The 21,842-nt window shown below is 43.8% G+C and overlaps 1 protein-coding gene across 2 annotated transcripts in view; it reads left to right on the top strand.

The window, feature by feature from the left end:
* Positions 1–526: 526 nt before the first annotated feature.
* Positions 527–21,842, top strand: part of LOC126529391 (uncharacterized) — a 22,826-nt gene continuing 1,510 nt past the window's right edge. The window contains exons 1-3 of one of the 2 annotated variants that reach the window (XM_050176991.2): positions 527–636; positions 9,119–9,169; positions 20,312–20,512. In XM_050176991.2, coding sequence (XP_050032948.1) covers positions 579–636; positions 9,119–9,169; positions 20,312–20,512 — 310 coding nt within the window. In that variant the 5' untranslated portion in view covers positions 527–578. Of the gene's footprint in view, positions 637–9,118; positions 9,233–20,311; positions 20,513–21,842 lie in introns of both variants that reach the window. The other variant, XM_050176990.2, reaches the window with a different exon arrangement.

Below are 21,842 nucleotides of genomic sequence, written 5' to 3'. Positions count from 1 at the left end.
CCTCACGGGTTACGGCAGGTGAGGCAGTCTGTCAAATAGAGTAGCAGCACGGGCTGCCGGCGTTGCTCGTTCACGCGTGTGTGAGCGGGTGTCGGCGAAGAATGCTATATTGCCGTCTCTCCTCCTTCCCCCTCCCTCATTTTAACACGTCGGTTCTCGTAGCGCACACATCTGCAAACCGAAGCTGCACGGGATGATGGACGTCCTGAATTAACGTCGACGTCTTGCGTCTCGAAAAGTAAATGGCTGGAATCCTCCCAAAACTTGATCATCCAGCCTACACGATACGGTACTGGGGAAATGTGTCCGCGAACAAAAGACCACAAGGAGGTATTTATACGGTGACGCGGCGTAAATTGCTATAGAAAAGAAAATGCTGATGGCATTTTTTTTTTCGGGCACGGGCAAGCGCTAACTTCGAGGAAAGACTCATATCTTTGTCACGTCTATGGCCGTTAATTTACGCAGTGGCTCTCTTGTTTGTCTGTTTTCGTTTCTCCGCGTTGTTCGAGGAAGTCGATTACACCGGCGCCGCCTCAGTGAGAGGCGACGAACCAGCAGGTGTAGATGTAACAAATATGCGCAAGAGAACAGCGACGCTCTGCTGGATTCTCCTGGGCCTTGGAATCATGTGTGGTAAGGCTGCGTTTCATCTCGTGTTAGTTTCGTTTGCCGCCTTTGTGCCGCTGTTGAGGGCTGCAACTCTAGATTCAGGTGCAGAAACTAACACATGAGGAAACAAGTGGAATGCTGAGTCTACTGATAAAGTTCAGCAGCTGCTTCCCGTTTCATCAAGGAGGTTTGCACGAAATTTATTACATAGAGCACGAAACATGTTGATAGGCGCTGCTGACTGCGTAGTTATGTACAAAAGAGGTAACATATTATACGGTATACATACATTGTCCCTGCCCCTCAGCTTCGCCTTTCATCTGCGGCTTTCCTGATTTTGTTGCGTCTCGTTTACTCACATGCAAAAAAAAAAAAAAAAAAAAAGAAGAAAGAAAGCTCACCTGCCCCTGTACTTAATTTCTAGCACCTGGGAAGCCTGTGGACTTGGAAACTGCTTTCTGAAAAAGGTTGCGGCGGGACAGAACGAGATAGTGGCAATTGCTCTAGAGACAAAATATATGTGAACTGCTGCGCAGTGGAAGGGATCGTGTAGTTCTGTGCAGACCTTCAATTCACGTGCGCGGGCCATTACGTTTCAGGGTACGCAACTGTCACTGTGCGTACGCTGTACAAATTCGAGAGTCTGAGGGCTGATGTACGGTCAGTTTTGATTAATACTGCTACTTTATAAAGTACCATTGATAGTAGCAAAATATGACGATGCTGATTTATAAAAGGATTACATAACAGTAAACGAAATATTCACAGTTGATATTTTTTGAGGACATGACACGACGTGCGTAGAATTACGCTTGTGCACGTTTGGATGCATGCTTCTTATTGTGAGAGTTATTTGCTGTAGTCGGTTATTCTTTACTTTCCGATTTTAGCCAGGAGCGTCAACGCTTCCTGAATATGAAAATGTATTCATTATAAGCAAATATCTCCTTTTCAAGAATGTTGAACTTAGCAAGTTGTTCCTCGGCATAAATACAGCGTTCTTTCTCATATTTACGGTGACAAGTTGAAAGCTGTTTAGGAAAATTGTTTTAGTGCTGATGATTTTTCTAAGAGATGTGTAATGTGAAATTTTAGTGTTGATTGGGTGAGGTCACCTAAGGAAGAAATTTGCCTAACGAATACACAAGTATAGGCTCCCCAGTCTCGCAGCATTCGTGCTTTTGTGGGCTGGCATTATATGTTAGTGTTACACGTGACGAAGAAAGTGACACGAATTTAACATGAAATTATTTTATTATATGCCCCACTGCGCAAATATATGTTTACCTAAATCTCGTACATCAGTCTCATTCTTACTCACCTTATCCCGACTCCACGTGGGCTTGTGGAATTCCGGCAGCAACGGCTGCGTCCGATCGTCGATTCGATCCTTGCACATCCACATTTTGTGCAATAACCTCGTGGCTTTGATTATATCCGGCCCGTGGCCACTTGTCCTTTTGAGTTTGTTCTTTTCAGCTTGTGAGTGATATGCAGCTCCTCCTGGTGCCTCAACCGTCTACCTTGATTTTTAGAACGCAGCGCTTAGGCGCCCGTTCATGCGGCGAGCGTCGGCGTCCCTCGTAACTGAGCGAACGACCACAGCGAAGGAGCCGGGGACGAAAGACGGCGATAGCGAATAGAACGCGAGGAGGAAAGCGGAGGAGGAGGGTATGGCGAAAGCGTGAGAAGAAAATCGTAGTGCAGCCCAAGGCGGGCTGTGCGGCGACGATGGCTACGAGATGGCGCCACGGTAGCGCGCGTCGTCTGTTCACCGGTGACGCCATCGAAACCATATATGGAAACAAAGTGCTGCTTGAGCGGAGGTCCGTCTGCGGCGGCTGCTGTGAGTTGCGCCCACGCGTCATCCACGCGCTGGCTCTCGCGATCTCCCGATTAGCGAGGTAGTGGCGCCACACTTCGCGCCGCTTGCAACGTGTCGCACGAGACAGATTGTCCACGTCAGCCAATATATCGCGCAATGAAAACACGTATAGAGCTGCGCTCAAATTTCGCATTGGGAGTATCGTAATCGTCGGCGAATTTTGTCATCGCTTTTACAGCATATTGTTCAGTCCATCGACAAGCTTAAATATGACTGAGTGGCGACAATTCTTCAAAGCGCCACCATGCGCCATGTTTTTTACGAAATGGCCTGCCAACTTGCCATTACCACGGAAGTGAGGAAAAAGAAAAGAAAGACGGCACTACTCATGCGCTGCTGCACTGCATTTTGTTTTGTCTTGCGATTTCATGAAATGCGATTTGGCAGCTTAAACGTGGTGGAATATGGCCGATGCCATCGAACAAGGCAGGAAAAAGGATAATGGTGGCACTTCTTGCTATCTTTTGGGAAATCGATGTATCCAACTCCTTCAGTTTTACCGGTCCAGACACGGGCGGCGACGACTCATGCGTCATGCCTGAGGCCGGACAGGTCTTCTCTATACCAAAAAAAGTTTCGCGTAGCACAGCCGACCGCGTGCGCGACGCTCTTCGTGTACTGCCTACCTGTTACCTGGAGCCGCAGCGCGCAAACGTCCGCTATTGTTGGAGTATTCTACAGCGATATACAATGTATTTTTTTTTTTAGTTCGCACAAATAAAGAAAAGACGGACAGATTCCACGCCCTGTGGGAATCGTCGTTATGCAAAGCAGTGTGCGGGGAGCCTGCCAAGTTAACGACGTAGGCGGCTTTCTCATGGCCTACATGACACTTCATTTATGATAGTCATACGTCATTTATGCTAGGCATACACTCTTGTCACAGCAAGCAAATTTTGCTGCATACTAAGTTAACGAAACGACCATGAGAGCACCAAGACGTAGGGGGCTGTTTCATGACCTGCATCGCACTCATGTAACGACATTCATGTCATGACCTATCATTAATGTTTGCCATGCACTCTTATCATACTTTGCCAATTTTGGTAAATACAAAGACGTAGGTGGCTGTTTCATTACCTACATGGCACGCTTGTCACGACACTCATGTCATGACCTATCATTTGTGTTCGTCATACGCTGTTGTCATAGTAAGCCAATTTTGGTTCATACCAAGAAGTGGCGTAGCCAGAAATTTCGTTCGGTGGGGGCTCACGTTGCAGCTCGGCCTCCTCAAGGAGGAGCTTTAGATCGGGTGCTCGTATCTAAATACATGTAGAAGGAGAATTCGTTTTTCTCGTAACCACCGTACCAAATATGACGAGGTTTGTTGCATTTAGAAGAAAAACAGAAATTCTAGTGACTGCTGGTTTCGAATTTATCATTTAGCTTGGCACTTGTTTATTAAAAATTGGCATAAATCACAAATTTTCAGAAAACGAAACTATCAAGTTTAAAGCTCTTAACTTAACAACAAAAAATGATATCAAAATTATGTGAATTGCATCTAATAGTACATCTACAGCGGAAAAAATTGTTATGTTATATATTATTCTAACAAAATTAGTAATATGGGAATACGGCTTTTGCTGAACACTTGTACACAACGTAACCAATTCACGTAAGATACAAATTGACATACCAAATTTGTCCGCTTTGACTGTTATAATAGATGCCGTTTACAGAACCGCCATGTCTGTTCTTAATGCAGAGCTATTAATTTGTAAACGTCGTGCTTCTATATTTTCCGAACTTCCCAATTTTTCGAAATATTTTAAACAAAATTCAGGCCCTAATCGAAATTCCGTTTGCAACAGGCACTAGAATTTCACTTTCTCTCTCAAGTGCAACAAATTTCTTTAAAAGCGATCCAGGGGTTATCTCAGAAAGGCGTTTGTGCGTTTTACATGTATTTGAATAGGCCACGTCGGAGTTGGGCCCGAGCTAAAGCTTCCTCTTAAACAATTTGTCGAGGGATAAAATACATGAATTCATGGATCAAATAGATACTGCATTGCCATTGCCAAAGATGCTGCAAACGATTTCTTGAATGCTACGCACTGTCAAAACAAGTAAAATATGTATCTTTTCGTAAAAGAATAAACTCGTATGTGCCAAAAATTGTGCCAAAAATAACTGATATCAATGCTTCCATATTTTTTGTCTATTTAGTAAGTAAAGAAAATATCACACGAACTTTAGCACTACATCAGTTCGAAACCAGCAAAGCAGTGCATCCCGCTAATATGAAAAAATGTAAAGGCCATGAAATGAACAAGTTGAGGACAAATATGTTAATGAAACTTTGCCATTCAAGAACCTTGTTTACATTCTTGTACATATGCAACGGCCAGTAAAAAATCTCAGTGACGCTGTCATTTGTTCCAATATATTACGCAGGAGCAGCTGTTACCAGTCGTGTATCGTGAGTGATCGCACCGAAATTATAGTCGCAACAGAGAGCACGTATAAAAAGCAGGAGTTCTGCAAAGTATACGAGGGCCAGTCAAATGAAAGTGAGCCAATGCGAAGGTATGACAAACGGGGTACATTATTGAAAAGTAGCCTCCATGAGCAATTAGACATTTGTCCTATTGACTAACGAGTCGCGTGAATCCCGTCTCATGACATTCCTTGAGTTGCTGCTTCAAAAAGTCCGCAAGTGACTCTTTCACGTCATCGTCCGACATGAGTCTGGTTCCCTTGAGCTGTTTTTTCAGTTGCCCCAAAATGTGGAAGTGGCAAGGCGACAGGTATGAGCTGTATGTCGGATGTTGCACCGTTTCCCACTTGAACTGTGCCAGTTTTGCATTAACCGCATCAGCAACGTGGGGAAAGGCGTTGTCGTGGAACAAGATGACCCCATTCGCGGATTTTCCACGTCTTTTGTTCTTGATTGTGACGCGCAGCCGATCTGGCGTTTCACAATATCGGAAACAATTGATACTTTCTCAATATTTGGCAAATTCTATCAGTAATGGCCCCTGACGATCTAAAAAAAGTCAACAACACCTTTCGGCGGAAATGACGGTCTTTGCTTTCTTTGGGGGTGGTGAATTCCAATGTTTCCACTGTAAGCTTTGCCGTCGTTTCAGGCTCGTAGTAGTGGCACCATGGTTCGTCCCCGATCACAATTGCAGACAAGAAGTTGTCAACCCCCAATGTCATACCAGATCAGATGAGCCAACGCAGCGCCGGAATTCTCCATCTTCTGGCGGTGGTTCAAACTCTTAAGCATCCATTGCGCACACAAGAGCCGATAACGGAGATGTTCATGAATTATAGTGTGAAAAGAAGCGTGGCTGATGTTCACACATTCTGCCAGTTCATCGATGCTTATCCTCCGTTCTTGTCTAATCAGCTCATCAGCCTTTGCACTTGTGTAGGGGGTGATTGATGGTGGCTTTGGCCCGGTCTTGGATCGTTTTTGCAACTTGCACGTCCTTCTTTGAACCGTTTGCTCCAACTGTGCGGCGCACAGTGGCCAATGAAATGTAATGTTCAACGTACGCGGCAGCCATACGGCGACTAATCTCTTTTTGGGAAACACCTTCACCTGCCAAAACCTTACGACACTACGCTCTTCAACTTTTGAAGCGCTCACTATGTCACGCGACCATGCTCAGCCCAGTGTATGAGAGCATTAAAGAAAGTTTATCCTCACACCTGCGTGTCACTTTTGTAAATGAGAGATGTCTGTGTGCTACGCGCATGCCTCTCAGTTAGTGAAGGGAACCATAATTGAGCGGGATGCGTAGGCTCACTGTCATTTGACTCGCCCTCGTACATTAGAAATGCGAAGATACAACGGAATATACAAATGCGAAGACACAGCTTGATGAAGGTCAAAAAAGTGCCACTGGAAACAAAGCTAACTGCACGTATACACAAAACCTCGCAACAAGATATTTAAATATACGTATAAGCCTTCAATAAATCTACGTATATAAGAAAAAGTCGCTGTATATAATGCAGCAAACAAAGCAAATAAACATGTTACGCACTCACAGATTCACAGAATCCTAGATCCCGCCCCCTCTCCCTCTACCCCCCCCCCTGACGTATCGCGTGCGACAGAAGGCGGCGCGCTTACTCTTCGCTTTTCTCCCTTGCGCGCACAAGACTAAGCCACCATGGCCGGCTCACCCATTCCACCTCCCCCCCCCCCTCCTACACTTTCACTCGCACATTCAGCATGCGGCGCACGGTCACGATCTTATCGCCCTTGGACTTTATACGAAACATGACGGGGGACGGCGACGGCAGGTATGCGCCTGGAGTGTCCATATAATTGCTATCGCAATAATATAATAAGAGTATCCGGCAACTGAAGCGTCCCGTGGCCCATTACTTTCTGCAAAAGAAGTAACAAAATCAAACTTTCACCACGTGACAATTCGCTGCGCCTCAACAATGCATTTTCTTTTTCCTTTTGAGGGGCGGGGCCACCGAAATGAATAAACGCAAAGGAAAGTATGTTGGCCACAATCGAATGCCTACTTTGTGCGCCTAATGTGGCTACATTAGGAATATCGAAAAAAACGTGCGACGGTTGGTACACAGAGAACCATACGCATACTGCTCGGTATCCTACACCGGCGAGACAAGACTTTCTGCAGAGGTTGCGCTCAAGCGAACGCGGTGCAATCCGTCGAGTCCCCACAGTGATGGCTGCGAGCGACCATTGTTTCTTTTTCTCGTCTGCTAGCTAGAAAGCGTCCAAAACTCTGCCAAGCGAAAATGCACTCGGCCAGAGAAAACCGAACGCGCACCGAAGTGCGCCGCGCGGTAGTCGGGGCAACACGTGAAAAACGCATGCGCTCTGGCAGTCTCTGGCAGCCCGCGGATAGGGGAGCGAGAACAAAAAAATTGAAGAGGCTCAAAGTGTACTCGCGATTAAAAGTCAAAGTAGAAAAATAAATAAGAACGTAGTTACCTTGGCTGGCTTTAGTGTCTTGACATGGATGCTTTGTCGTAGGTGAAAAAAAATGATTTTTTTAATATCTGAGATGACCGCACAAATGAACCGCGACAACGTTTCATCTCATCGGACCTCACTGCGTGCTTTGTGTACTTGCCTGGGAGTGTGTTGATTTGGCTTGTCCCGTTGTATGTTCCGATGTAAGATTTTAGAAAAGTCAATGCACCTCTGGCGTCGAATGTTTGAAACAACATTAAACCCAGAAAGTTCCGCAACTGAAAATCTAAAGCCCGACTTTGGAAATGTCAATGCACCTTTCGCCTCAAAAGTTTGAGAACTTTGTACCCATAAAGTTTCGGAATTGACATCCATGCTCTCCGTAGATTCCGCTTCCTCCGCGAGGTGCCGCGGCGAGCCCGTTCGCCATCAAAACACCCTTTAAACTTGGTGCTCGGATGGGGCTGCTTGCGTTATGTTACTCCCGGTGCATGGGCGTTGCCGTGAAATCCAGCCCTAGTTCGCAGTGTTCACGGTGAAATGTCTTTTCGAGTGTGAAAAGGACATTCTAGACAAAATCCATAATGATTTCTGGCGCCGGGGGTTGCTTTGGTCGGCGGTGCATGGACAGCACGAATATATATATATATATATATATATATATATATATATATATATATATATATATATATATATATATATATATATATAATGTCGCGGTGCAACGAAGATCGGAGACGAGGACACGTATAACAAAAACAGCTTGCTTTAGAAGTCGAGCCTACAGAGGACTTCGTCTTCTAATGTCCGCCAGGCGAATGCACGAGACGAAGCCTGCTAAAAGCTCCCACCGTTGTCTTTGTCGTCGACATTAGAGAGGCGGCATTTGCCTCTCCCAAAAGAGAAGCGTCGCTCCGATGCTAGAGGAGGTCACTGTTGTGAAGTTCCTCGCACAGTCACTCGCTGACGTACGGTTTCATGCGCACTGCGTGAGCAACTTCAGGCCGGTGCTGGCGGCGCCGCGTGCAATAGGGGCTATCCGGGACTATACCTCGTAGGTGACGTCACTTAGGCGTTGTAATACTCGATACGGTCAGAAGTGTCGCCTAAATAGCTTCTCGCATAGTTCCCGCTTTCGGATGGGCGTCCAAACCTACACTCTGTCGTCGGTTTCGTATTGTTACTGGTCTATGGAGAGCATTGTAGTGGCCTGCATTGTACTGGGTGAAGCGAGAGTAGCAATCGTTGCAATAGAATCGGCACATCCATACTGGCCCAGGATTTTTGTGCCCAGCGAATCGAAGTGAGCGTGTTTTGTCAATAAAATGACGGAAACAGGTGCGTTAGCGAAAACAAATGTACTTTCTTTCATAGGACGGCTAAGGAACGAATTTGATGAGCGCGCCGATTTGAAGGATGGCTGCCCTACTTTGGTTCTTGGCTTGCTGTTGTTTCTTACCTACTTTCTTCCTTACAGAAAGGTAAAAGAAAGAAAATGAAGTTTTGTCCTTGCTTGGCAGTAGTTAATCATTTCCCGCCAAATGAAATAAAATAAACTCCTTTGAAAGAATACCAGTCTAAAGTGATTGATATGTTGCTCTGTAGTGTATATTTGTGATCGTCCATACATTTGACCTAACTGAATATTAATTGGAAACGTATATTTGATGTTATCTTCACAATTATATTCTCTTTCAACCCAGCGGAGGACAAGGATAAAAAGATCACCAAGGAAACAGTCAAGAAAGGATCAGGCAAGTATGGCCATGTCTTCCCAAGACCCATAGACAGCTCTGGAACATGTATTCGAGGTTGGGGTAAGCTTTATTCAACTCGAAAAACCAATTTTGCTTTTTAATTTACTCCAGTGGAGAAAGCAACCACCTCCTCATGTTCCTTGTCGGAAAAGCAGATTTTCTTGGCCCAGACAGCGTGCAACGTATTGTGGGATAGGTTCGAAGTCGACGCTACATCCTAGGTTTACATATTTGAAACGCATTTCCCATGGCGGCTTTTCATCACGACACGACGCTCTAATAGATCAAATTGGTGGCAGTTGTGCACGCAAGTAGACGGCACGAATTGGCATAAACCAGCTTCATGCAATTCCTGATGCATCCGACTTTATATCAGATATGGACACTTACGTAATGGCTTCCGAGTCAATGATCTATGATTGTACATAAACTCAGTGGCAATATTTGCTTGACTGTTATTGCTCCATTGGACCCGCAGCACTAGTCTTCGGCTATATGTCCAACCAGTCTTGAAAACCTTGCATGTTTTAAGTCATTAAGATAACTTTCACTGAATGTGTATTGTAATGTATACGCGTACAAGGGGGGCTCCCAGAAAATGCGTTTGCCTAGCCAGAGCTGGGCAGAATCAAATATACATGTATATTGAATGCTATCTTAATGGTACTCTTCGTGTATCTTGTATCTGTATAGCGATACATTCCCAAATACTTGTATACTATAGTCAGATACAGCTTAATTTTTTAGTAAGTAAGTACGTGTTTTATTTACAGTAAGCAATATACAAAGCTCACTGCAGGGGCAGGGGCTAAAGGCAATCAAGCCTGACAAAGGTCCCTGTACCTCCGCAGTTCGTGGCAGCTCACGCGCTTCGAGTTCAACAGAGTAAAAAAAAAAAAAGGATTGCAGTTCATCAGTTTCAGGAAAATGGACAACTAGCAACTTGCAATAGTACACATAACAAATCACATAAACAAGAGAAAAATTTACATAACATCTTTAAATAATCATACAGAAGAGATCGCGCACGCCATAATATATATAGCTACACAATATAAATTCCAAAAAATTTGAAACTTAGAATGCATGAGGATACAATGAAATTACATTATACATGGAAACACTCAGAATACTAATCCTTGAATGATTTAAGCATTGGTCGATGCATGAAAATCCACTGGTTAATGTTGATACTGTATAAATTTAGTAATTAATAAGTTCCTTGCTTGTTTTTTAAATGCAGCACTACTAGCTTTAAAGTTCAATCTATCTGCAAGGATATTCAAAACATGATGTGTCTGGTACGCAGCACTTCGTTTTCCGTAATTAGTTCTTACTTTAGGTGCTCGTATCCTTTGTTCTCGTAAACAGTAGTATGATTTCTCGATGCGGCTTTGCTCATATAATTTATTTTGTTGAATTACTTGGAGCAATTTAAAATAGTACAACTGATCAACCCTGAGCATGGAATGTTTTACGAACAGTGGAGCAGTTGGCAGGTCTTGTAATTTTCCCCGGTACTTTTCGAAACAGCGCAATATTTTCTTCTGCATAGTAATAAGTCTATGGTAATTTCTTTGCGATGTTGTTCCCCAGACTAATATACCATAGGTTACCTTAGAATGAAAGAGAGCATAGTACATATTTAGTTTTAACCTTCATGGGATTAATTGTACTGTTTTGTGAAAACAACAAATTATTCGCGCTAATGCGGTAATCCGGTGATTTACATGTGTATTCCAGTTCAATTCCTCCTGAAACCACACACCAAGAAATTTTTGTTCCCTAACGTGTGTAATACAATTTCCTTCAAATGTGACACGTATTTTACTTATAGGCTTGTTTATAGGCCGGAGTATCATATAGGTTGTTTTTTTGGCATTTAAGCGTAGCTTATTTTGCCTTAACCATTCTGAAAGATGCCTTAAATACTTATTTACACTGACTTCAAGTGATGTTAAATTGTCTGATGAAAAGAAAACGTTTGTATCATCAGCGTACATAATAAGTTCAGGGGAATCAGGAATTTCTACAATATCATTTATATAAGCAAGGAACAATAGTGGCCCCAATATGGACCCTTGGGGGACTCCTTGGTTTAACTTTATCTTTTTAGACATTGTGCTATTAATTTGCACGAATTGATAGCGATCTTCAAGGTAACTTTTGAAGAGTTGAAGTGCGACTCCACGCACTCCATATCTCGACAATTTCTGAATTAATAGTTGGAATTGTATGGAGTAAAATGCTTTTTGAAGATCAAGAAAGAGCCGAAGAGGAATTTTTTTCTTTTCCATATGGTCGATTATCTTATCCTTGATATATATTAGAACTTGTTCCGTTGACTTACTTTTTTGAAACCCATATTGACTCTTTGTTATTATTTGATGTTTATCAAAAAAGGATGCAAGTCTATTGTAAATTACTCCTTCAAATATTTTTGATATTGTTGGAAGCACAGATATTGGTCGATAATTCGCTAAACTATTGATATCACCACCTTTATGTACTGCAGTGACTTTTGCCACCTTTAACTGTTCCGGAAATACACCGGCAGTGAGGCTGAGGTTGATAATATAGGCCAATGCATCACATATCAATGGTGATATCAGTTTCAACTCAGCAGAACCTATTTCATCAATCCCAGATGCAACATTATTTTTAAGCTTTCTGATTAAGTTTTCTACTTCAACCGGATCTGTGGGTACCAAAAAAAAATAGAATAAGGCACAGTAGACTTATCAGCAGTTGGGGCACTTTCCGCATTTCCATCGGTTGCAACATAGGAGCCCGCGTTTATAAAGTGTTCGTTCATGACATTGGCCAAACTTTCACCGCTTAGTGTTTCGCCATTAATTGTGAGGTCCTGTGTCCTATGACAGCCTTTATTCCTGTCCATAAGCCCATTTATGACTTCCCATAATTTCCTCTGATTGTTGTAAATCTTTTGAAATAACTTTTCATAGTAGTTCGCTTTAGCCTTTCTTATGTCTGAAGTTAAAACATTTCTGTATGCCTTATATTTAGTGAACGCGTCAGTCTCTCTCGAGTGGATGAAGTTGTGGTACAACTTATTCTTTATTTGAAGGCGCCTGTAAAGATCAGAATTTATCCAAGGCTTTCTGCATTTTTTATTTGTATCCCGTGAGAACTCATGAAGTGGAAATGCTGCATCATAACTAGCACGCAACAGCTTTAGGAAGGCGTTATAAGCTTCATCAGGGTTATTTTGCCTATAAACAGTGCTCCCATCTAGGTTCTGAACTAAGTGAAAAAACATTTTCCCGAGTTTTGCTGTTTTTAGTTCGATGTAGAAATGTCTGGGTTTTTGGTATGCAAAGGCGAGAAGTAAATAATACCAGAAAGAAGATGGGCATATGATCACTGATGTCATACGAAAGAACCCCGGTTTTAATATTCTGCGAATTTAAATTTGAAGCACATACATCAAGCAGCGTAGCGCTCACTGATGTAATCCTAGTAGGTAATGTTATAAAATGTGCACTTCCATATATAAGCAAAAGCGTTTCAAATTCTTTCGCATAGGGATCGTTGGAGCAGAGGTCAACATTTATATCACCCATAATTATGCAAGGAGTATTCCAGAGAACAGTTGATGATAACACAACGTCAAGGAACTGAATAAATTTTTTTTTGTGGCCACGGGGGCCTATATACACCAGCTACTCAACATGGTCCAATACACATAGTTTTGCATTCAATATCATCATTCATGACAGAATATTTATCAAGCAGTTCACAAGAAAGCGCAGCCCTAAAATAAATAGCAAGACCTTCACCTTTTTGCTGTTCACGACAAAGGATTTCATTTCGATAGCCTGGAAGGAACGGTGCATCTTCTTTACAAGCGATCCATGTTTCTGAGAAAACCAGCACATCAAACCCAATTGATAGAGACCGTAGAAAAACAGCAATGTCATCGACCTTTCTTTTTATACTTCTACAATCCTGCGGTGAAGCCCCACCTACGCCGTCATAACCGTCAGCCACTGCTCCTCCGCGAGGCTGCAAATAGTTCTCACTTTAAACTTTCCATGTTACGTAAACAATGCGGTAACCATAAAAATCAAATTATTAGCGCGTAATTTTATATGTTTTCCCTCGCCTATTACAGTGGAATGGCGAAAGCCTAATTCTTTATTTAACTGAAGTAACATGCTGGCTTCGCTGCAGCTATTTATTATCGAGCTTCACTACAGTTGCCAGCGAAATTTCATGAGTGTAACGGGCTCAGCAATGAAATGAACTGAACCGCAGACTTTTCATGAGTGAAATGCTCAGATTTAATACACTTTGTCCACGTCTGTTGCACACCTCATCACTTCTGCCGATGAAAAGGTTCTGAAAAAGATGCTACGGAGGCATCAAGTAAGACGCCATTTTGAAAAGGTTGCATGAGGACGATTTTGTTTACTTCAGTGATTGGCTGGCGGAGTACCACAACTCCGCGTGGTCTGTGCACCTTGGTTGCTAACTGCCGTTTTTTTAAAAGTTATATCCTGCTATGTCTGTATTTTTGATGCGTCAAATAAATTATCGTGAATCTTAAGACACTAGATACAACACCGCAGAATTCACGAAGGACTTTAGTTCTCTTGTGTAGGATGTCGAACTGAACCGCAAGTCAACCGAAAACCGGAGCTGAACCGTTACTTTCAGCTCAACTGGAACACAGCCGACCCGTTATTTTCCTGCCATCTTGAAACCAAACCCAAACCAAAACTTATGCATCCCATCACCACGGTCAGTCTGCGCTGTTGCGCCTGCTGAGAAGCGCCACCATTGTTAAAATCTTCTTATTTTTTTGTGGTCGCGTGGCGCCACTTTTTGTGGCGAAACTGTGTATTCACTCTTAAAACGGTTGCACCCTTTGGGGTGTACGTTTGTCCCACAGCAATAATCGTTATCTGCCTTGCTTGCGTTTCCTTTCTTGAAAACTCGGCGCTCGCTACTTTCCTGTCGAGAATGCTGCGTCACACTGATAACGCGCATGCCGTTCGTGACTGGGAAATATCGGGCTGGCAGCGTTAAAGAAATGAAACGCGGGCAAGACAGATGACGATTATTGCTGTGGGCTCAAAGGCTCAAAGAGTGTAAACTTTTCTTAGAGTGTTGTCCCTACACTCTAAGAAAAGTTTACACCCTTTGAGTCGTATCTTGCCACACAACAATAAACACCATCTGTCTTGCCCGCATTTCCTATCTTTAACGCTGCGAGCCCAGTACTTCCCAGTAATGAACGGCACGCGCGTTATCACTGTGACATAGCATTGCTGACGGGAACGTAGCGGGCGCGGCGTTTTCAAGAAAGGAAACGCAAGCAAGTCAGATGACGATTATTGTTGCGTGGCAGATATACACCCCAAATGGTGTAAACTTTTTTTAGAGTGTATGGAAACGCGCATGCTCCTTTTGATCCTCGTGGCGATCGCAGTGTACGTGCTATCTCTCTCTCCCTCTTTCTCTAGTTGCTCGATGCACTCACGCTTGGCGTACGCTCACTCCTCACTCCTGGCGCTAACGCCCCAGAACAGCAGCGCCTGGTCTGGTTGACAAATGGCGATGTTGTAAACTGCAGTGCTGTTTTTCAGAAACTTTCCTACACCATTTTCGCGGCGGGAGCACCAAGGAAGGCGAACGTATGCGGTGCCTGTCATTTCAGGGCGTCAAATAAGATGCGGACACAAGACGCCATAAAATTAAAGTCAACTATGGTTCACACGTCCGTAATAATCTGAAGTGAAGGCGCGACAACGGCGGTGGACGAAGAGGGAACAAATACACGCACGCACGCACGCACGCACAATAAGGTCTGCAACGTGGAGCTTCAAGTACACGGCAATTCCGTGCCAAAGAAGCGACAGCGCTTAAAAATGTGGGAAACAGAAACGCGAGGACTGCTTGTTTATTTCTTTTTGGTGTGAAGCACGCTATCAGCATTATTGGGGTGGTGCGTGCCATTTATTTTTTTTGGGAAGGTGCATCTGTATGCAAGTGATTAACTTTTTTTGCGCACTCAACCACGACAGTGTTTCTCACTAGCTGCTCCCCCACTGCGCTTGTTTTCGAAAGGGGTGAGCATTGAACGAGCGCCCGTGTCTACGAAGCTTACTAAACCTCAACGCCGTGTGTGTAAGGACCACTCTATCATTCACACGAGACGTATAAGAAAAGAAGGCCCGTGAACAGAAAAAATGTACGATTTGACTGTGTATACGGCGCGGGGGCTGTCTCACTTGCAAATTTCCCGAAATGAGGAGCTTCCCGAGCATGACCTCATGTGTTTCGTATTTTCGAGGCTGTTGTGGCAGCGAACGACACAAAGAAACTGCGTACCAAGCTTGCGGGATGACGAGGCCGCGCTTGCCACAGCCAACGGGCTGGCGATTACTCCGACGGGTAAGGAGCCTAGCGGCGACATTCTAATTCGAGCGCTATCCATGGGAGAGGAACCAGCACTGGTGCCTCGCGCGGAAGCGTGAGGTTGCCTCATCTATTGGAAGATTCGTTACGAACCGGTTCGATAAACGGTTCGTAAAGCCCTGTGGGGCTGGGTTGCCATTTTAGCGATAATACAGATAAATTTAGCGACTTGTCTGTTTAGTGACAAAGCAACAAATTCTGCGATGTAGTGATCCGGTGACTAAGTCATTTTAACGACGGAACAGAACATCTATTGATAGATTCATTACGGACCGGTTCGACGAAGGGTTCGTAGGGCCCTGTGGAGCTGGGTTGCCGTTTTAGCGATATTATCGATAAATTTAGCGACTTGTCTATTTAGGGACGAAGCGACAAATTATCTGATGTAGTGATCCGGTGACTAGTTGTTTTAGCGACGGAACCGAACAGTCGGTGGCATTTCAGGGGCTTCTAAATTGGGAATGTTGCTTTAGAAATGCCCCGATAAGTGGACTTTATTATTATGACGCTGCAAATGAACTGCCGAAACGGGCTGCACGGCGCGTGAGTTTGGTGACCGCGATGAAACAACAGTTGCTTTCACATCGTTAGTCTTCACACTGTGCTTCACAGAACGGAGGCCTGCACATGGTTCACACTGTGCTGACGAAATGAATATCTTTTAAAAAAAATCCGTAGAAAAGCGATTTGGACGGGTCTTAACGTGGCGTGTTCCGCACGTTCACTAAACACGTTCGATTGGCGGACATTTGCAATCGTAGCAGTAAATAAGTTTACCGAAACCTACTGCAATAAATATTACGGTGACACAGAACGCAGTGGTTGAATGGCAAGACAGGTAGGTCAACTGTGGCAAGCCGTACATATCGGAGCGGCTGGGCTCCTACACATTCCTTCCTTTTCTGATGGCTTTAGGACAAAATAATGCTCCACTGAGCTTTCGTGTATACGAAACGGCGGAAGCTCAGCATTTGGCCGATATAACGGTCATGTAACTGTCATCACCGTGTTAACATGCGACCAAGCACGTCTGTCGCAGAATTTAGCTTTCTTCCAGGGGACCCGAGCACTAGAAAATTTGCAGAGGTAATGTGAGTGCGTGTGTGTGTGTGTGTGTGTATGTGTGTGTGCAATGCGGGACTAAGTGCCTTTTCGTGCTACGAAAATCAGATTGCTCGTGTTCTTTTGAATCATGCTGCATTTGTAACTTCACGATCTGAAGGCAAACGCAGAATTTCAGCTGTCATCGTCCGTTGCTCTGTAAGTATATTATCAAAGGAAACATCCTATACACCCTACTGGTAAATTCAGTTTATTCCTCACCTTCAAGGACACTATACAAGCGTGAAATGCTTGGGTGCTTTCATCACGGGGCAAGTACTTGAATGTCCCGTGGGAGCCTCTAATCACGTCCTGCATTTACCTCAATTTCTCGATTATTAAGGCTCTGTTCACGATAATGCTGACGCCTTAGATATTCTCGAGCACTAATCTATTACTTTAGCTTGATGTAATACTTGCCTTTAGTGTCCCTTTAACTAAGGAGAGCTTTCATCACCGGGCAAGTACTTGAATGTCCCGTGGGAGCCTCTAATCATGTCCTGCATTTACCTCAATTTCTCGATTATTAAGGCTCTGTTCACGATAATGGTGACGCCTTAGATATTCTCGAGCACTAATCTATCACGTTAGCTTGATGTAATATTTGCCTTTAGTGAACCTTTAATAGTATTTTCGAAAAAAAGTATTGCAGTTTGGATGCAGGAACTTTTTGGATAAATAAAAAATGTCATCCCCTCAGCACATGGAATTTGTACACATCCCTCAAAAGCATCTGCAAAGTTATAATTAAGACAGAAAATTAATTCAGCATTACAGGAAAACCTTTTAGTAGCAGTGATATTCCTCGATCTGCAGAAAGCGTTTGGCACATGAACTCATCGTATTCGTTTATCGAAGCTACAGCATTATAATTTCAATGCGAAAGTTCGCGATTGATTTTATTGTTACAATAATGGCCTTCAACCGAAATTAATGATAAACACGCTGCCGTTTTTTCCTCAACTTTAATGCACAGATGCACTTCAAGGTTCAGTTATCGGTCTGATTTTCTTTTCACGGTACGCAAATGACTTTTCAATTGTTTTGCAGTTGTCTGATGTACTTATGTACGCTGATGACACAGCAATGGTAATAATGGCGGACAGCCCTATAAAACTTGAAAACAAAGCTATTTCAGAATTGAAACGGATGTCAGAATGACGCTCAGCTAACAAATGAACCATAAATGCAAAGAAAACAAAGTACACGATAATTCACTCACGCACACGAAATTTATGTCATTACTTTGGCATTCAAATTAATTGCTGTTTGCTTGAGGGTACGCCTGTCTCCAGCTATCTCGGAGTGACGTTGGGCCACCATTTAGATAACATTAACGATGTATGTGTGAAATGGGGCACCTGGATGTTTCATTCTTTTGAAATCTCGAAATTACTCTGATGTCGGTGTATTTGTCGCTTTTTATTTCGCATTCATTCACAATGTTTTGTCCTACTGCGTCAAATCCTGGAGTTGTGCGTACAAGAGATATATCGATAGCATAATAAAACTGCAGACGCGAGCTCTCAGAATAATAAAAAAAGTATACACAACACCATCTCAGTCAGCTACACTTTGATAACTTAAATGTGTGGACATTTGGCTACTTACGCCAATTGAAGACAGACCCGTTTCATGTGTATATACATTCCACTTCCCATATCACATCACCAGACTTACACCACGAAACTCGAACTTTCCCCTTGCAAAGAACGTACATGGAGAACGCCTAATACAGTTTCTCTAATCTAAACTGTGATGAGCCTCCGCTTCATATAAAAAAAGCTTGTGATTTTTCGTCGGCCACAACGATATAGTTCGTTCATAGCGTTACAACAGATTCACTTTTCCAATAAAATGTGAATGCTCGTAATTTCATAATGAAGATGAAGACCAAATTTTGAAGTTTGCGTAATTGTCGATAACAATCGCGTAGAAATCACCAGAGAAATAATCGTGGCTTCCGAGATGGCGCGATTTGCACCGCAATATGCATGAAAGTGTGTCATCAATTGTCTTCCCCGATAAAGAATTAGATTATTCGAACATACCGGATGCCTTTGATGTGATGTAGAAGTAGCAGTAGACACATCTGCTGCGATTAGGCGACAATAGTTCTGTACTTTTCTGTTTGTAGTTCTCGTTGTACGGTCACGAGTGTTCCTTTTGCTAATAAAATCAATTTTATTTTGTTTCTTGTCGCTCTGTACGTTTAGTGCTGCAATGTAAGCCAATTTAGGATGACCCGGACACTGGCCCAAACATTTAGTTTGCTACTTACGACCGATCATTCCCATGCCGGCCGAATAGTCATAATTGTAGCTTTCGTAGACGCTAGCGCCAGAGTCAATTCTAATAATCTTTGTTGCAAACTTTGTGACCAGGGGCGGTCGGAACACCGGATGTAACTGTGACACTGCAGCAGTACAGCTGTCACGGGCGTAGGGAATGGAGGGGGGATGCTTGAACGAGTTGAAACGCGGGGATGAGGAAGCAGCTCTACAGCATTTTGAGTTCGTGTGCATGCAGTGAATTTGGTCATGTGTCACGTGTATGACCCGCCAGTTTGCCCAGTATGTTCTCAATGGGGATCTGGATCGCATCGTCGGTTAGTGTAGCAGATTATTGCTGCGTTTTCTCTGTGTGAGTTATGGTCATCGTAAGAGGGACCCGTTTTACAGCAAAAGCTGTGTATGACTAACCTTCCGTTGTTTATTTCGGCGTCCGGCAACAGAAACGGACTTAGCGATCTCTAACAAACCCATACGGGTGCAGTGCGGCGGCGCAGATGTCAAAATGCAGGACAGATTAGAACGTTCGCCGTGAACAATAGCGCGACGTCAATGTTGTCGTAGTACACAAGCAGGAGATGTATCGGCGCTAAAAACAACGGCGTTATCGATGGGGCGGACACGTATAGCTCGCATACTCGAAGAACAGCATGCGTATTAGGAGTGCCGGAGGGAACATCAACGAGAATGTGAACGGTGCCGGCGCGAAACGACCGCGATGCTGAACGAAAACGACAATCCCGAGCGCGAGCACCTCCGAACGAGCAACGACGCCAGTCTCGCAACGCAAAAAATGACAACCATTCCGCTCTGTGAAGATGGAACGGCAGTGAAAGCAATTTGCTTTTTGTTTGAGAGCTTTGTCTGTCGTCAGCTTTCGCTGTCATTCTATCTTCACAGAGTGGAATGGTTGTCATTCTTTTTGTGGACCTTAAGTCGATTGCTGCGCTGGTTTTCGGTGTTCGGCTCTGGCCCCGCCAGGCCAATAGTTATCTGACCACTTTATTTAATTGTTCTGTTTTGCGAGATCGTAAGCTACGGCACGAACTTGTTCACTGCCCTCTATGCTTCGCTGGTGGATGCGTAACCGCTTCCAAGAAAAGTGGCAAACTTTGCTTTCCCGCTACAACAATCCGTTACCCTGTATGTTTTTCTTGCGGTCGTTTTTGATGTTTTGAAATAAATATAACTTATTGCAGTAACGTTATTTATGCTCAGCGATGCTGCGCACAGCCTATGTTTGACAGCATTGCAAGCAGTTCTTTCATTGGTTGAGGCTAGTGAGGTCACGGATGCGTTGCAGGTGACCCTTACTGGTGCGGACCAAAGTTGGAGGAGGTGTGTTACGAAGGCGACTCCAAGGAGGACATGGCCTGGAACGTGGACGAACGCGACAAGGGCAAGCAGAACCAGGAGCACGAGAAGAAGACCACTGCGAAGCCGAAGGAGGAACACAAAAAGGAGGACAAAAAGCCGGCACCCTCCGCCACGGAGAAACCCAAAGGTATATGAGAGGGCAGTGGATCTTTAATTTCTTTTTCATGTTTGTTTATTCACGCGTGCCATGGCGCTGCTACGGTCATTTCTTAAACAGGGAATCGGGTTACGTCAAATGTAGCACATATTTTACATTGACGTCCCACATACAAATGTGTGCATATGGAAATGATGAGCAATATTTGTCTCGACAAGTTGGAGAAAAAGACCGAGAAATAAAATGGAATGGATTGATGGAGTTTTTATACGCATTATATCACCTCAAAGGGTTGCAGGGCACAATAGAAAGGCTTTCGCTCAAGCCAAAGCTCACCGAAGGAAACTCTGCTTGCACGACCTTGCCGTCATTAAGAAAGAACGTTTGATTGACGTGTGTTGGCGCCAGATTCATTACGTTTCAGAATACGTCATCTGATGGACTGCTCCTGAGTTGACTTTATCATGCATTGGGATATTCATAGATACGCTTTGACATATGTACACGCGCATCTACCTGTACAACATGAAAAAAAAATGTATCTGCAATCACCACGGTGTTGTTAGCTTTCATGTTTCGCACCAGGAAAGCGATTTTAGTCAGGATACAAAAATAATTCACTTGTGTCGTGTTCTTACCCTGCTCATACGTAAACCAAATTGAAAACTAGCCATCCTACTTATTATTTACCCTCGAACAGAAAGGTGTTGAAGATGAACGAGGGGATATACGAATGTATGGTTCACCCTTTTTATAGCTGCATGAATGAGTGGAAGTTGGGAGGCATTCCCTGTCCCTGCCTTGCTCAGAAACGTACCCTATATTCACAGCATTTCACTATGAGAACTACTCCTGTCAGTCACCGCTCCTCTCTGCTTCCTTTCCTATAGCTGCTTTTCTTCGCAGGCGGTTTTTCTAAAACGAACATCTATACGCCACTGGTATTACCTGTAGCCCACCCAAATCATATATATTACATACACTCGAATTGTTTCGGAATTCTTCACTAAGTTTATTCATTCATTGTATTCGACATGCATCGTCACTTCGCCGTTAAAAGCAGAATCCTGATTGACAACTCTTGTCTTCCATTTCCGCATTGCCGCTCTCTGTTGTCCTTCCGACAAATTCTGTTACAGTTCGATCAATCCCCGACTGAGCATCATGTTGCCGTCAACTCTGCAAGCTTTGTTTGTTTTTACGTTTTTTGATCGAGCAGCGGGAGACTGGAATAACCTTCTCTGCAATGTTACTCCATCCATCATATGACATTCTGTATTTCTCTGTACTTTTGCCAAATGCTAGGGAAATCAGTTTGGCGGAAGCCCGAAAGACGGAAGAAGGTTCATGAAAAGGGAGA

This window comes from Dermacentor andersoni, chromosome 8 (genome assembly GCF_023375885.2).
Source record: "Dermacentor andersoni chromosome 8, qqDerAnde1_hic_scaffold, whole genome shotgun sequence".
In the NCBI taxonomy this organism is placed as follows: Eukaryota; Metazoa; Arthropoda; class Arachnida; order Ixodida; family Ixodidae; genus Dermacentor; species Dermacentor andersoni.
Note: the sequence above shows the minus strand (reverse complement) of the source record. Positions and strands in the feature narration are given on the sequence as shown.